At 43.8% G+C, this 16766-nt stretch overlaps 1 protein-coding gene and 1 pseudogene across 5 annotated transcripts; one reads left to right on the top strand and one right to left on the bottom strand.

The window, feature by feature from the left end:
- Positions 1-4000: 4000 nt before the first annotated feature.
- On the bottom strand, positions 4001-7721 carry LOC311102603 (cleavage and polyadenylation specificity factor subunit 3-like; annotated as a pseudogene). The gene is made up of 6 exons (XR_014615772.1): positions 7656-7721; positions 7494-7515; positions 7032-7215; positions 6758-6899; positions 6332-6490; positions 4001-6077 (listed from the first exon to the last, which is right to left on the bottom strand). The product of XR_014615772.1 is annotated as a cleavage and polyadenylation specificity factor subunit 3-like (transcript).
- Positions 7722-10147: 2426 nt separating this feature from the next.
- Positions 10148-16434, top strand: itgb1bp1 (integrin beta 1 binding protein 1). 4 transcript variants are annotated; one of them, XM_084144635.1, is made up of 7 exons: positions 10148-10272; positions 10872-11000; positions 11861-11939; positions 12277-12410; positions 12657-12749; positions 12955-13104; positions 15610-16434. In XM_084144635.1, exons 2-7 carry the CDS (start codon positions 10929-10931, stop codon positions 15679-15681), a joined length of 600 nt encoding a protein of 199 aa, XP_084000761.1. In that variant the 5' UTR covers positions 10148-10272; positions 10872-10928; the 3' UTR covers positions 15682-16434. The 4 variants fall into 4 exon arrangements, with proteins under 4 accessions (XP_084000761.1, XP_084000764.1, XP_084000762.1 ...); XM_084144638.1 differs by having other exon boundaries at positions 10202-10272; positions 10797-11000; XM_084144636.1 differs by having other exon boundaries at positions 10251-10654.
- Positions 16435-16766: the final 332 nt, after the last annotated feature.

Raw genomic sequence — 16766 nt, 5'->3', positions numbered from 1 at the left:
TTGCAGTCAGCACTTTCCCCCTGAGGATAGATACACATCGGCCAGTGGACGGATCCGTATTAAACAGGGATCAGTGCCGTCTAGATTCCACTGGAATGATTGGGGTAAGGATAGGTAGACAGCGTTAAACGTAATACTACTGTAATCCAATAATATATTACTTGTACAAAATGTTTAATAATTTAATCCTGATGCAATATAGCTGCTACATTTTGTCATTTTAGGGACTGAAAAGTGATTACCAAAATGTATCATGACAAGCATATGGTTAATTTCACACTCAGAATGCGGGTTGCCAAAGCCTTGGCAGACAACTCCCCACGAACATGGCATATTTCACGGAATCTGCTGGCTGTCAGTCGGGGTTTGCGTACCTGGCTCCACAGCTGGCATTCTGACTGCATTCTTGTTTCTGCTTCAATAGCAGCAGACATCTCCTCTGACACAATCAGGCTGTCCAAATGACATTGTTGTATGTAGTTGGGCTCAAAATCAATGGGAAATTTAAAGTTGTAACCTTCAATAGGCAACTGAGGAAACTCACTGGCACCAGGGTGTTTAATAATATCTCTACTTAATTCTAGAGGGCACTGGTAAGAAAGCACAGACCCAAATGGCACAGGGCCAAATTTAGAGTCCACCAAATTAAGGCCCTCAAGCCCGTGCAGCAATTTGCAAATCCCTGGTTGTGGACGGATGTCTTTCAGTTTCTCAGCACTGGCCATGACGTGAGGATCCGGAATAGGCCCTGGCATGAAAGTGAGATATGTCAAGTTTAGATTTCATTAAATGCCACCTTATCTTTTTCACTAAAAAAGACAACCACACTCATCCAGTCTCGTACATGCTTCTAATACAAATAACAAAATATCCACTGAAAGTCTATATAAAAAGTAACAAATAATAATCACTTTTATGTTTGTATTATTTTAGAAATGCACTAAAGTCTTTGTGCTCTAGTACAGGCGGGGGCTCATTCAGACTCACCATCATAGGCTCGGTACAGTGTGCACTTCACACCAGCTCTGACACTTGTTTTTTTCTTAGCCGCTGGTTTACACACCGCCATATCATTGGTGGCCTCTGGTACAATTCCCTGTGATATAATAATGATGAACAATACATTGTCAAAAGTCAATACAAACTGCAAAGTTCTGCATCAGTGTAACAAATAATGTCTGACCTGTGTCCTAGGCCGGTGCCAGGTCTGCAGTGCGCTGGTGCATGACAGAGGCAATGGCACTGTCTTAAAGCCCATGGTAACATAGTGAGCACTTTGAAAAAGAAGTGCTACTATGTGATTACATAGTGCTTTCCCAGCAGAGCAGGAACATGACATGTGATTGAGTACCACAGGAACCTCTGCAGAGTCTAGTGTAACCTGTTCATAGAGACATAACAATTAGTGCTGTACTTACAAAACATTTTTTCTGCGTTTCATTATAAACTACTGTACACAATTTTCAAAACCCAATTTCTTTTTTTAATTAAGAAAAATTGGCTGTTCTGAAACCTTTGACAAGTAGTGCCAACACTTATCGAAAATTTGAACATTTTGAGTTATCACAGAATCTTTCCCAGTCTTTATTGCCGTCAACAACCCACATCGGTTTGTAAGAATTTCGTTGTGTATTAAGTTTAATGATACAAAATCAGAGCTCAGACTGAGAAACAAACTGATCCACAGTGGAACTTTGTGGAATCATTCTTATTAAATCTGCAACCGCAGCAAAACACAACAAAAAGAAAACTTATCTATCTTAACCTATCTTATCATAATGTTAGAGAACTGTTTATCTGAGAAACCTGAAGCCGATGAGCCTCCTCATTTTTCTTCATGGACCTGTAACATCGCCCTCTCACTGTCACCTCACCGTTAACTACACTTGAGACTGTTTCAATACAGTGATTGGGAGAAAGGGCGCAGCATTAGCCATTAATACATTACTGACTCTTATCTTACGGTCGATACAAACAGCAGTAATATTAAAAAGAGGCTGCAAAACAGAAACTCGTCAGCTCATAACCTTCGCTAGCATAGGGCTAATTTAAGCTAAATAAAGATAAACACGTACCTTCATAATCAAACAGGTAACCTTCAACGAAGAACTTGTAGCCTTTATCAAGCTTCGATCTTGAAGTAAGGGACCACTTGTCAGCAAGTCGTTCTACGTCGTTAAGTCGTATTGGTGGCAGATGTGAAAGGGACTGGGTGAACTCCATAATGATGTGCTACTAGCTAAGCGTTCCTAAGCGACACCGGATGTAAACATAACCTGCATCGCGGCAGAACGGAAGTTGTCTGACGTCACGTGAAAAGGGCCTATGATAGAAGCTCGCATGTTAAATTGCGCCATCTACCGTGTGGAGGTGGAAGGTGAACAAAATGAGGGCAGAGTTCAAGAATTTCGCATTTTTTATGTTTATTTGACTATTTTGATGAATGCCATGCATTTCTTTACTGTAAAAAAATATACATAAAACACCTTTCATAATGACATAAAACAAGATCACAACAAGTTTTCAAACAACGTTCCAAACATAGATACAGAACCATGATATACAGGTAACTGCCAAAATAAAGGAAGCACCAACCTAAAGCGTCTTAATAGGGCCTTGGGTCACCACGAGCCAGAACAACTTTAATGCACATTGGCATACATTCTACAAGTGTCTGGAACTCTATTGGAGGGATGTAACACCATTCATCCACGAAAAATTCCATAATTTGGTGTTTTGTTTATGGTGGTGGAAAACACTTTCAGGCGCCACTCCAGAATCTCCAATAAGTAAAATGTTTTATTATACATGACCCTAAGCATGATGGGATGTTAATTGATTAATTAACTCAGGAACCACACCTGTGTGGAAGCACCTGCTTTTAATTTTTAATATACTTTGTATCCCTCATTAACCCAAGTGTTTCCATTATTCTGGAGGTTACCTGTATGGTTCCAAACATCTCTAGTTATGATCATAGCTGCCCTTGATTTCAGTTCACTATCACTGATAATACTGTTGATCAAACACTATTTGGCTGTTTCTATACTTATGATATATCAACATCACATTTTTTTCTACAAAATGTCCAAACAGATCACTACATTTGAGCCATGCATCTCAGTGCTTAGTTACAGAATGCAGTAAACTTTACAGTGGTCATCCATCTTTAATTGTGTAAACAGATCCAGACAGCCACTGCTGTCCCTCTAGTAGTCTATCCATTCTAGAAGTATCAGTGAGAGTATGGGAGGAGTAGGTTGACGTTTCCCCTCTAATGATTAACGTTACGATTTCGGAGCGTAAGATGCTCCTAAATCAGGATCAAACATCTATTGGGAACGGGGGTTGGAGGTCTGGGGAGGAACAGACAACTGCAGGATGACCCCTGACCTTTCAGGGGTTGTTTGGCACAATGATGTATATAAACAGATTAATATGTCTCTGGTTGAACCCCTCATATGACAGGATTGAGGGCACTGCCAGCTCCACCATCTCCTTCAGAGAGTCGTCCTCATATGACACTGTCCTGGTTTCTAGGCAGATGTAGGTAGTCTTACCGTCCACTGTCACCGTGAGGTTTTTACCATGTTTTAAATCTACACAGTCCTCCCCAAACATGTCTTGTAGCAATACATTTTTACATTTTAGTCATTTAGCAGACACTCTTATCCAGATTGACTTACAGGAGCAATTAGGGTTAAGTGCCTTGCTCAAGGGCACATCGACAGATTTTTCACCTAGTCGGCTCGGGGATTAGAACCAGCGACCTTTCGGTTACTGGCACAACGCTCTTAACCACTAAGCTACCTGCCACCACCCCAGGTTGACCTCCAGTCTGTTCTGGTAAATCTCCATGTCCACCGTTGTACTTCTTTGAGTCTCCATGACTCTTAAAGAGCATTTTTAGTTAAGTAACAATACATTACAGGCCTTTCAATGAAAGAAGACAAGAAGCATGGCAGAGACCTATTTTAAAATAGTTGATGTTTTGTGTGATGGTTTCAATACAATACAACTTTATTTATTCCCCTCAGGGGCAATTAAGAAAGGCAAGTGGATACTGGTAAAGGTCAAAGTCAATGGCCATACCTTTCTGAGCTTTAGGGTTGGACTGGATTTCCAACACAAAAGTAGTGACTGCATCAGCGTACATGTCATTCAACGGGTTGGCAATCCACTAGTGGATGACAGAGAAACATGGATGTAAACATTCCAGTTTCTCACCAATCTCAGACACCACAATTGTTCACCAAATAAAATATATTGTTATTGATACTGCAGGGTCATGTTCATTAGGGCATGTGACAGAAAATATTTTGCAACAGAAAACGTTAGTTAAGTCTAGGTAGTCCCTCCCTGTTTCAGTCCATTCTCTTCCGTTTGGTGCTTAATGAACAAGACCCAGACTACAACAGACTGCCTGCTCACCTCCAGCGTCACCATGCCTGCCTCATGCACCAGTGTGATGTTATTGAAGATCTTAAGAGTGGTCCAGTGAATGGGATGGCCTGGGTCTGTTTCACTGTGCTCATGGCCAGGTCTGGGTAGTTTAGGAAACATTATGGATACAGTCAGAAGAACCAGGCTCCATTGTGAGAAATACGTGAGAACCTTAGCCTGTTAACAACACTACAGTGCATTGTTACCTTGTTTGGCTAGACAATGCCAGCTAGGCTAAAGCAGAAACAGATTGGCAACCAGGCTAAAAGACTGTATGATTGTATGACTTAGCTATACATGCTAATATGAACATACTGTAACATATATTAGTGGTCCAGTACTCACTAGAGAGGTCTGAGGGGGTGAGGATGTGGTAGTTTTGCTAGCACAGACTGGAATATGTTCCGGGATTCTTCCAATGGCATTGAGGAGTACACCACATCAGTTACTGGTTATCATCAATAAGTGCATCGATGACGTCATCCCCACAGTGACCGTACGTACATACCCCAACCAGAAGCCATGGATTACAGGCAACATCCGCATTGAGCTAAAGGGTAGAGGTGCCGTTTTCAAGGAGCGGGACTCTAACCCGGACGCTTATAAGAAATCCCGCTATGTCCTCCGACGAACCATCAAACAGGCAAAGCGTCAACACAGGACTAAGATTGAATCGTACTACACCGGCTCTGACGCTCGTCGGATGTGGCAGGGCTTGCAAACTATTACAGACTACAAAGGGAAGCACAGCCGCGAGCTGCCCAGTGACACGAGCCTACCAGACAAGCTAAATTACTTCTATGCTCGCTTCAAGGCAAGCAACACTGACGCATGCATGAGAGCATCAGCTGTTCCGGATGACTGTGTGATCACGCTCTCCGTAGCAGATGTGAGTAAGACCTTTAAACAGGTCAACATTCACAAGGCCGCAGGGCCAGACGTATTACCAGGACGTGTAGTCCGAGCATGCGCTGACCAACTGGCAAGTGTCTTCACTGACATTTTCAACCTGTCCCTGACTGTGTCTGTAATACCAATGTTTCAAGCAGACCACCATAGTCCCTGTGCCCAAGAACACTAAGGTAACCTGCCTAAATGACTACCGACCCGTAGCACTCGCATCTGTAGCCATGAAGTGCTTTGAAAGGCTGGTCATGGCTCACATCAACACCATTATCCCAGAAACCCTAGACCCACTCCAATTTGCATACCGCCCCAACAAATCCAGATGATGCAATCTCTATTGCACTCCGCACTGCCCTTTCCCACCTGGACAAAAGGAACACTTACATGAGAATGCTATTCATTGACTACAGCTCAGCGTTCAACACCATAGTGCCCTCAAAGCTCATCACTAAGCTAAGGACCTTGGGACTAAACACCTCCCTCTGCAACTGGATCCTGGACATCCTGACGGGCCGCCCCCAGGTGATAAGGGTAGATAACAACACATCTGCCATGCTGATCCTCAACCCGGGGGCCCCTCAGAGGTGCGTGCTCAGTCCCCTCCTGTACTCTCTGTTCACCCATGACTGCATGGCCAGAGATGAGAAGGAGATGTAATCCACAGACATCTTCAGCTGCAGCTTCTGCCCTGACATGGTGTCGATCTCCTCTGGCTCTAACATGATGTGCTAGAGACCACACATGACAGACAGAGATAAAAGACAATTAGAATGATTGTAATAGCCTGTATGTCCTGAAAATGGGATCTACATAGACATTGAACAACTGAAGTGAAACCAGGGTCATATTCATTAGGGCACATAAAACGAAAACAAGTGTTTCTTATTGGACAAGTACCGGACTAGTCCCTCCCTATTTCAGTCAGTTTTTTTCTCTCCATTTGTTGCCTAATGAATGCGACCAATATGTAAGTCAATCTTACCTTGGCCAAGGTTCCCTCCACACAGTAGCCAGCGATGAGGACTCTATTCCTCTTGTCGGTGCACCACCTCTCAAACAGCTCCCTGGACAGGCCGCCCTGCATCATACCTGGAGACGCCATCACCACACTGGGACCTATGTCGTCAAAGTGGTGCATGCTCTGGAGAGACAGAGTGGGGACGAGAAGTCAGAGACGGGGGATGCTCGAGTCTGGGACATAGGTTCATCATTGAGAGAGGGTTTAAGTGGTGTCTCCCAAGCTAACTAGGTTGAAAACAGATAAGCCAGACATATTGATCCATATATGGAATATGGACATAACGACCATATTCTACCTGTCAAACATAGCATTACGAGTGTGTGCTTGTAGCATTCTCCCTAGAGAAGAAAACCTACAGGTAAGTATCCTCCTAAGAGTTCCTCTAACCTTGAGGTTGCTGATGTTGATGGCTTTGCGGATCTTGTCGTTCATGGCATTGACGTAGGTCTGGTAGACGGCCATGCACTTCTTGGCCAGAGAGACGTAGTAGATATATCATGGAGCTCAGGGTGGTTCTGCCAATACACATCTACAGAGAAAACACAACCGGAGCCTCCAGTTTATATTCAATGTGTAATAAGAGGGGAGGGAGAAATGTTAGGTATTTTCAGTCAGAACCATTTGACCATAACGCAGAGGCGCTTGAGGCGGAAGGTCTCACCCAGGATGTGCAGCAGCTCCTGGGCTCTTCCCCAAGGCGAACACGGGGATGAGACAGCGGCCTTCCCTGTTCATTATGTCATGGACCGTGTTACAGAAGCCAGCCTCGCGCTCCTCCCTTTTTTCGTGGATGTGCATGCCATTTGTGGACGAGAGAGAGAGAGAGAGATGAACTTTGAACCCATCTGCCAATGTGTGGACAAAATATCACAGTGCTTACTGACTATTGGTTCCGTAATATGATGAGGATGTGAGGTCTGATACTGGGGATTTCGGCAGCCATGATGACCGTCCTCCTGGCGAGAGAAAACAGCTAGGGAGAGAGAGATTTTTTGTTGTTGTTGAATAATTCATCCCCAATACAGAGGACTGTGATTACCAGAGACAGGCATTAGAATATAATAAAAAAGGAATAGAATAACTAACACAATAACAATATCACATCATACAGTATATTGTGTACAGTTGTGTACTTCAGAGGAAACCTAAACACAAATTAAGAAGTTCAATCATCACAATACTTCAATCCACTCCCTACCTTAACTCCAGCAATCTCGATCATGGCTGCACCAAGGACGTGCCCGGTGTGGCAGCACCAGAAATTGATGCCAGCCACCTACTTCACCTCGTGAAGGTTGATGGTCTCTAGCTTGTCCATACTCCCCTCCAGGTCGGTCTCTGTGTATAGCATGTCGTCTTCAGAAATAGAACGACAGAGTGACAAATATTGACATGAAATAGAAATCAAAGACACTGTGGGCCTCGATCACTAGACTTGGGCAGCTCTGCCATAAAGGAACACTGTGTAAGGAGAAAACTCCTATGAATGATGTGGCCTGTGTGGTCTAGCAGTTAGCGCCACAGACCCCAGTACACATACACGACACTCGGCTGTATGTCTCCACAAACACTGACACTGCCAATGCACTCCTGGTCAGCTGCCTGCAGGACATCAAAGCATGGAGTTTTCCTGTCGTCCTGATTGGCACTCGCACCATCATAAACAACACCAGCAGCTACAGCCTCAATATTGATGGTGTCAAGGTCCTCCCCTCCAGTGAGTTTCACAAACCGGGTTTGATATTTGACAGTCAGCATTTGTTTGAGGCCAACATCAAGAGTATGACCAAAGTCTCATTTTCCATATTTTTTGCCAGGTTAAGACCTATGCCATCACAACCTGCAGCTGAGCGACTCATCCACACCTTTATTTCATCCCGTCAGGACTATTGTAATGCCCTTTTTATAGGCGCATCTGCCATGTGCCTAAACAGGCTACAATATGTCCAGAACTGTGCTGCACGTGTCCTCACCACACCTCACTCCAGTGCTGTTCAACCTCCACTGGCTCCCCATATGCTCACGCATTGACTACAAAATCCTGGTTCACACCTACCAAGCTATCCACAACTCTGGACCCAAGTACATGTCTGACCTCATTCTACCCTCCTGCCCCACACGCACCCTTCGCACTTCCGCCTCCCTTCAGCAGCCCCGCAGCAGACTAAAAACTATGGGTGACAGGGCTTTCAGTTGCGCGGCTCCGCAGCTGTGGAACGCACTTCCAGACAGTATTATGGCTGCAGAGTCTCTGTCCTCCTTTAAGGCACAGCTCAAGACTGTGCTGTTCAGAAAGCTTTCAAGGACCTCTGCTAATTCTGTTCTCGTGTCCTCCGGATCTGACGACACCTGTATATAGCTTTGATTGTTGTCTGTGTTCTATGTTCTGTGTTTTGGATTGTTTTTATTATTATATATATATTTTTTTATGTAGTGCCTTGGGTGTGAGAAAAACGCTTGACAAATTAAATGAATTATTATATACCCGAGTCGGCATTAGAATCCAACCCATTCCCTTCTGACTCGCACTCTCTTTCCTTTCCTGTCATCTCGCCACTGTCCTATCTGTTCAATAAAACCAATAAAATACATTAGGAATGGGACTGCCCCACTCCTTCAAAAATATATAATAATAAAAAACAAGTAGGAGTGTTGCCTACCTGACTTTGACTTAATCCGACAGCAGTAGATGGCCTGGGTGGCATGGGTCATCAAGGTTCTCCCTTTGAAGCTGCAACCAGGGCATTCCACCACAGTGGTCCAGGTGGAAGCTGGTGAGAAGAAGACATCATCTATGTAAACAACAACAACAACTCACTGGCTGATGAGGAGCAGGTCTATCACAGATGAATCTATCAAGTCGATGTAGGGAAGAGCGTCCATGCCTTCCAAGCCTGGGTGGATGCAACAGTCCAACTCAGGAGACATGTGTAGGGTCACAATACATGCTTATAACAGCATTACCCTATGTTAAGTGTTACCCACAAAACATGCATGGATGGATGTTAAGATGGAGAATTGACCTACCATGATTTTCCTTCCTTTGAATTCCAAGATGATGCACGATCTGCCCACGTCCTGCCCTGCACTTCCATGATAAAAGCATCACAGGGAGAAAACCATCACATAATTGCATTGTACTTTTTGTATACATCTCATTTTAATTTATTGCAAATCTCATAATACATCTGGATATCCTTGGAATGGCAGGTGCTACTCACAGTGGTCGAATAAGGAGCTGGTCGCTCTCCTCCGCGGGCTGCCGATATTTCTGTTTTAAGTTTTGCAGCCATACTGCAGAAGTAACATATTCTAATGGTACATTTATAGCAGTAGTACAGGACCTGGATAATGATGACGTTCTCCATTGAATTTTCCCTCCAGACGTATGTTTGTATGAACTTCCGGCTGGCGCACACGTGTCGTCAAAATACGACCGAAGAACACTCAAGCCATCTTTTTAGTTCCGACATAATTACATTATTTGCTCATCTTAGAAAACGTTTTTATATTTTCATTGATAGATACTGAACATACATTGGTTTAGAACTTTTAGTTTTAGCGCCCAATTCAATCACTGTATAAAAAGCAGCGTCACACTGTAGACACGTGTTTGTGGCACGCGAAACAAAAGTATCAATTGATGTTCATACTTTGTAACAATGGTGCACTGTAGGTGAGCGGCCGCGTAATTTTTTACAAAGTAACAAAGTTTACAATATTGATACAAATGTAACTAAGTTGCGTCCCCTTTAATGTGATTTTGGGTGGAACTGCAGAGGAAGTGAAGTGTCAATGCGAGTCTCTCACTCGCCTACACAGAAAGAGCCACAGCCCTGCTCCTTTGATGAACAACACCCCAAAACAGCCCCAAACTGGCTTAGAACAAGTTTCAAACTGAGGTATGCCCTGTGTATTTGTGCGTAGTGCTCCGGTTTGGCACTTTCTGTAAAAATACACGATAATTTCAACCTTTTTGAGCGTGAACGGATACGTCGATAAGGGTGTGGGTGGGGTAAATTGTTTATCATAGCAACGGGTTTCCGTTACAAGGGGCATTCATTGACAAAGTTTGGGACAATGGACTTTCATTGAGTGCCAGCCTACTCCAGACACCATTTAAGGGACAGGCGCGAGAAAGTGCGCGTGTGGCAGCCTGTTGATTCTTAATAAGTTGGACAAAGCTCTTGAGTTGTGATGGTGGGAGTGGTAGTATGCAGGACTTGAATAGTATGCATTCACTGTGTGGCAGCTGTTAGTCTCACAAGGACACACCATATTTATGTATGGAATTCCATTTCAAAACGATATTTCAATATTATTATTTTTATTTAGGAAGTAAATATTAATATTATTTGTAATAACTTTGTAATACATGTATGACCACCTTCACACCTAGTGGATGGGTTCATCTCATTCTCTGTAGACTACAAGCCAAATCACATGACTTGCCCTGTGTAGTGCTGGGACCATCACAACAAAATATCCTTGTCTTCATCAGACAGTGGTGCCTGCAAGGGAGCTGGGGGCTGGTGGAGTGCTGGCGTCATGGTGAAGAATGTTCCGGAAGGTCAAAAAGCGTCACAGCAGCAGCAGCTCCCAAAGCAGTGAGATCAGTACCAAAAGCAAGGTGGGCCATTATACATTACATTAGACTACACTGTCCTGGGCTACATTCCAATCCCAGAAAATGTGGATTTTTCCCTTCCCTCGTCCTTCGATGATGCGCTCTAGTTGATCTGAAGAGGATAGATGTAATCAGAATGGAGGAAGCTCCACCTAGTCCTCCAATAGGGAGCTTCCTTTGATTTTCCCTTGTGTTGCGTTCACCTGTCTAGTCTCTGGGGGGGTTCTGGTGCTGGAGCTGCTTGTTGTTCTTGGTAAATCATTTACCATGGAGGCAACAGGGTACAGTCTCAGAATACAAAAGCAGACGCATTCAGAAAATACTGGAGACAGACACAGGCAGGCAGACAGACAGGCAGGTAAACGGACAGACAGGCGGATTAGACTGATTATAATCTTATTAGAAGATCCCTTCACATATGACAGTGGCTTTTATACATGTTAGACGAGAGCTCTGTCTGGACAATGTAATCATGTCTCATACGAGATGCCTGCCCATGTGGTGAATCACAAACAAATGCTAAGATGGTTAAGCCGAAGGGGCGGATGGAGAAATGACTCTTTATTATCATCGATTCACTTACTGCACAGCTGTCCTTTCTGATTACAAACATGACTCAGTTTATTAAGAAGGTCTTGCATTCTGTCAAGGACTCCTGAATCGATGTCTGCTTGAGTTCATTTCTATTTTTTCACTGAAACTCTACTCATAAGTGGTTGGTGTGTGTGTTTCTTTCGTTCTCATACACAAATATTGCAGCAGAAACCATGACCTCTGCGATTTGGTCAACGTTTCAGTCTATCATGTAACTTTTCTCAAGACAATATGGTGAGATGGTGTGCTTTTCTCTCTCCTCTCTTTAGTCAGTAGACTCCAGTTTGGGAGGTCTCTCCAGGTCCAGTACTGTAGCTAGCCTTGACACAGACTCAACCAAGAGCTCAGGTAAGAAAACCTACAACCATGGCCACATCTCAATTCTCTGAAATGACCTCGGCTAGTTTCCTCATCCCCTTTCCTTCCTATTCACTGACAGTCCGATGAAGGGGCCGGAAAGGTTCCAACCATATTGCCTGTACATATCAAGTCCTTTCAGATCTGGCTCTTGTCCAATGTAGGGCATGCAACAAAATATTTCAAAATGTTTCGCAATGGACAACTAAAATGAGTGTCTTATTGGTAGTCCCTCCCTGTTTCAGTTCATTTTCTTCAGTTTGATGCCTAATGAACACCTTCATGACCCAGTGGTAATGACGACGGATGATTGAACTGTGAACTTTAGGTAACAGTGCTGCCTCGGAGACGTGTGCTGAGTTCAGGGTGAAGTATGTCGGCGCCATTGAGAAGCTGCCGTTTGAGATGAGTAAGACCCTGCAGGAGCCTCTGGAACTCATCAACTACATAGATGCAGCCCAGGTAATTAGAACCTGGAAACACCTTCAAATCTGGGATGTACAGTACAGTATGGGCACTTCAGAATGCAATACTATACATTCAGGTTCAATGCAGTGCAGTGGAGACCAATTCATGACTGTATAATCACTCAATTTGATTATGGTGATGGAGATGAATGTTGGAGTGGTGAGGCAGAGGCAGCCTCTGTTTCCTCTTTGACAAGTCACTCTATATGAACAAAGAGTATCTGTTGTGTTCCTTCCATAGCAAGATGGAAAGCTGCCGTTTGTGCCTGGAGATGAGGAGATGGTACTGGGAGTGTCCAAGTATGGAGTAAAAGTGGCCTCCATGGATCAGTGTGTGAGTGATTCCATTTCCATGTTATAAAAGTTCTAGCGCCACAAAAGTTTCTACTGAAACTTGACCTTTCTAGTTGGAACATATTGTTGTAACGTTTCCTAAGTTGGATGTTCTGCACTGTTTCCCGCTCTACCTGATTGTCTGTCTGTATGTCTGCTGTTATAATGATGTTGTAATGTGCATTATTGTTGTGGTTCCTGTATAGGACGTTCTGCACCGCCACCCTCTCTATCTGATAATGAGGATGCTGTGTTATGATGACGGCCTGGGGGCTGGGAAGAACCTGCTGGCTCTCAAGACCACTGATGCCAAGCAGCAGGACTGCAGCATCTGGGTGTACCAGTGCAGCAGCGCGGTGAGTGTGTTTGTGTTTACATGTAATAGATAGACGGACCAATGCATTTACCCACCTATTTTTTCCCCCCAACTACACCACTGACTACCACTGTCTCATATTGATAAATCTCAAAGCAATATTCTGGGGTCCACACAAGCTCGGGTGCTCTCTAGCTTTTTTTCATACCACAGTTTGTGGCAAACTGAAGGCAATGCTGAGCAAGATAATTGTTTATCATGTGTGCGACAGCTTTCCTGTCTTGACCCCTCATCCATTCATAAGAATAGCAGCAGACTTAGGAAGCAGGCCTCAATGGCTCATACAGACAAGTCTCTTTCACAGTGGCCCCACTTCAGCGTCAGTCACTCTGGATAAACTCATCTGCCAAATGACTGAAACAGTGTGTGAATTATAGGGGGCATGAGCTCCCCTAAATGCAACAAAAGTCAAACTTTGGGTGGGTCTCTAATTGATCCATTCTCCTATTTGTTTAAAATGCCATTTTGTACATAGTAAAGACAATGTATTTGAATGCTAAACATGTATTATCTTTTAATGAGGCATGAACACAACCAGTCATGATATTTTCATCTGATTGTCAAACAAATCACTTGAAAAAGTAGGCTACCTGCGCACATTCGTCAACTCCAAAATTATTCCAGCATCCAAACAGTGCACTGTGCACCTGCCATTTGATGAAGGGAAAGAGACATCTGTTACAAAACCCCAAAAGGTGTAATGACCATTGTCATTAGGCCTACACTCTTGTAGCTTGAATTAATTGATACGTTTTTTTTGTAAAAAGAAAAGTCGGGACACCTGAAAAGGGGCTGAAATATGGGACGCAAATACAGCTGTGTCTGTCCTGAGCTCATCGGCGCCATAGCCGTGGGAAGTAGGGGTGCTGAGGGTGCTGCGGCACCCCCTAAAAAATCTGAATTTAATACAAAATGTGAACAAACATTTTTTTCACAAAAGTAGTGCACTGGGCCTTTACTAGCATTAGCGGACCGATATAGATGTCCGTAGTGCGGGCATTTCTTTTTTTCAGCATCTCCGCTTTGGCAAAAAGGTTGTTGTATAATTAAGATCAGTGTCTTGCAGGATTCAATAGTTGGAATTGTAAGACTTGTTGCCCTGTCCCTTTCTTTGCGATTGTTATTCGAATGGAATCCAGAAAGAACAAAACCCTGTCCTTAAATATTTACATCAAAAGGTGCAAATTTGGGTCTAAGGCACTGCACCGCAGTGCTAGAGGCGTCACTACAGACCCAGGTTAAATTCCGGGCTGTATCATGAGCGGCCGTGATCGGGAGTCCCATAGGGCGGCGCACAATTGGCCCAACGTCGTCCGGGTTAGCGAAGGGTTTGGCCGGGAGGACTTTACTTGGCTCATCGCGCTCTATCGACTCCTTGTGGTTGGCCGGGCGCCTGCAGGCTGACCTCAGTCGTCAGGTGAACAGTGTTTTTCCTCCGACACATTGGTACGGCTGGCTTCTGGGTTAAGCAGGCGGGTGTTAAAAAGCGCGATTTGGCGGGTCATGTTTCGGAGGACGCATGACTCGACCTTCGCCACCCGAGCCGTTGGGGAGTTGCAGCAATGAGACAAGATCGAAATTGGGGGTGAAATACAAAACAAAACAAAAAGTGCAAAGTTATGGGCAAAGACACAAAACATCCACATCAAATTAAATATTTTTCATGATAAAATAACTTTTTGTGCAGTATTCATTTACCATCCTAACAAACCACTTAATGTAAATGTACATTACTGTATTTTACATTGGCTGGTCATCTAGGATTGCACCTGTAAACTTTCCATCACCATGAAGAAAAACAATGCACAATACAGTCATTGAGTACATTGAGACATCAAGGGGGTTGTGATGATGTGGCTCAGTTGGTAGAGCATGGCGCTTGCAACACTAGGGGTGTGGGTTGGATTCCCATGGGGGACCAGTACAAAAAAGTATGAAAATGTGTGTACTCACTACTGTAAATTGCTCTGGAAAAGAGCATCTACTAAAATGTAAAAGGAATGAATAGACCATTTCAGTTTTCACAGAAATATTAGCAAAGTATTTCAAGAAACTGGAAAACATATCATGCAAGTATTAACTGTTTTGTACAGATTATTACCAGACTCAAGTTACAAATGCTGGTAAACATAAAATACAAATACATTTAGTTAATATAGACGTCTTCAGCCCAGCCCCAAAAAATATATATTCGGCAACAACTAAAAAAAATCACACCACCCCACAACCACTTCCCGTGGCTATGGTGAGGGCCCAATGTTGCAAGTTTGCTAACGAAAGCTCAAGATAGGCAGAGAGAGGGAGACAGGCAGAGTAGAGAGATTCATGCGATTGAAAAAAATTGAACCAACTGTCACTGGTTTAAACCATGACAGAGGTAGTGGTGTTCGTTTAATTTGGAATAAGCTTTTATTTTCATATTTACTCCCACACTGTGTTTTCATAACACGTCATTTTCCCTTCTCCTCTCCCTGTCTCTGTGCAGGAACAAGCCCAGGCCATCTGCAAGGTGCTGTCTGCCTCCTTCGACTGCGTGCTGACATCAGAGAAGTCCTGAAAGGTAGTCGCCCTGAAGGACGGGACTATCCTCACGTGGGGGCAGCACCATGACCAATCAGGAGCCTGGAAACCATAGTTTACAGCAGGGTCACGACATACCCAGCATGCTTTGTAACACCTCTCACACACCACCTACAGGCCACAAACAGCTTGTTTTATTGTTTTTAATCTAACTTAATCTTATTTAATGTAAATACATTAGACAGTACAGGGAACTCATGGCTGGACTTGGGAAGGAAGTGGCTGTTTGCTGTCTAGGTCTCTGATAATAATATTGCATCCAGAGACTCCATTGACTTCCTTTATAAAAGTGGGAAAGTGGTAACCGTGGTACGTATGGTACGCCGCAGTCAATATTTCCATTATGGATGGAGAAACAGACCTAGACTATCACAAACATGCTGTAGACCCCCCCCTTCTCCTCTATCCCTCTCTCTTCTATACAAATCAAAGGTACGGTATTACATTTACATTTTTAGTCATTTAGCAGACGCTGTTATCCAGAGCGACTTACAGTTAGTGAGTGCATACATTTTCATACTGGCCCCCCGTGGGAAACGAACCCACAACCCTAGCGTTACAAGCACCATGCTCTACCAACTAAGCTACACGGGGCCCACGGTATCAAGACATAACACTGTGACTCTCATCCCCCTCTCCATACCACTCCTCCCATACTCCCTTTACTCCTTGGTCCAGATGGGATTGGATCAGTTAATATGGTACAATAAAGGAAAGGAATTGTAATGAATCATGCAGTCTTTTTTCTTTGATTCCCTGCTGTTTTGCCCTTTAAAACAGATCAGTTCCGGTGACTAGGCTGTCCAGTACTTCAGTATTCCCGTCATTCTCAGGCTGATTTATGGGATGCCTGCTTCCTCCCAAACTCTGTGGGATAGGAGTCCTAAATCCTCCAGGTTTATGAAGCATCCAGCCTGGCTGTGTCTGTGAAGAAATTACCTTGAGGTACCAAATGACCCTGTCATTCGGTGTTATAGTCAGATCAAAGGAGATACTGTATACACATACCGGCCCCAACATTACAGAACTAGTTTACTCTCTATAGACCGAGATTCAATCTGA

The sequence above is a fragment of the Coregonus lavaretus genome (genome assembly GCF_964263955.1).
Source record: "Coregonus lavaretus genome assembly, chromosome: 27".
In the NCBI taxonomy this organism is placed as follows: Eukaryota; Metazoa; Chordata; class Actinopteri; order Salmoniformes; family Salmonidae; genus Coregonus; species Coregonus lavaretus.
The sequence above is the reverse complement of the archived record's forward strand: the minus strand, read 5'-3'. Positions and strand labels throughout refer to the sequence as shown.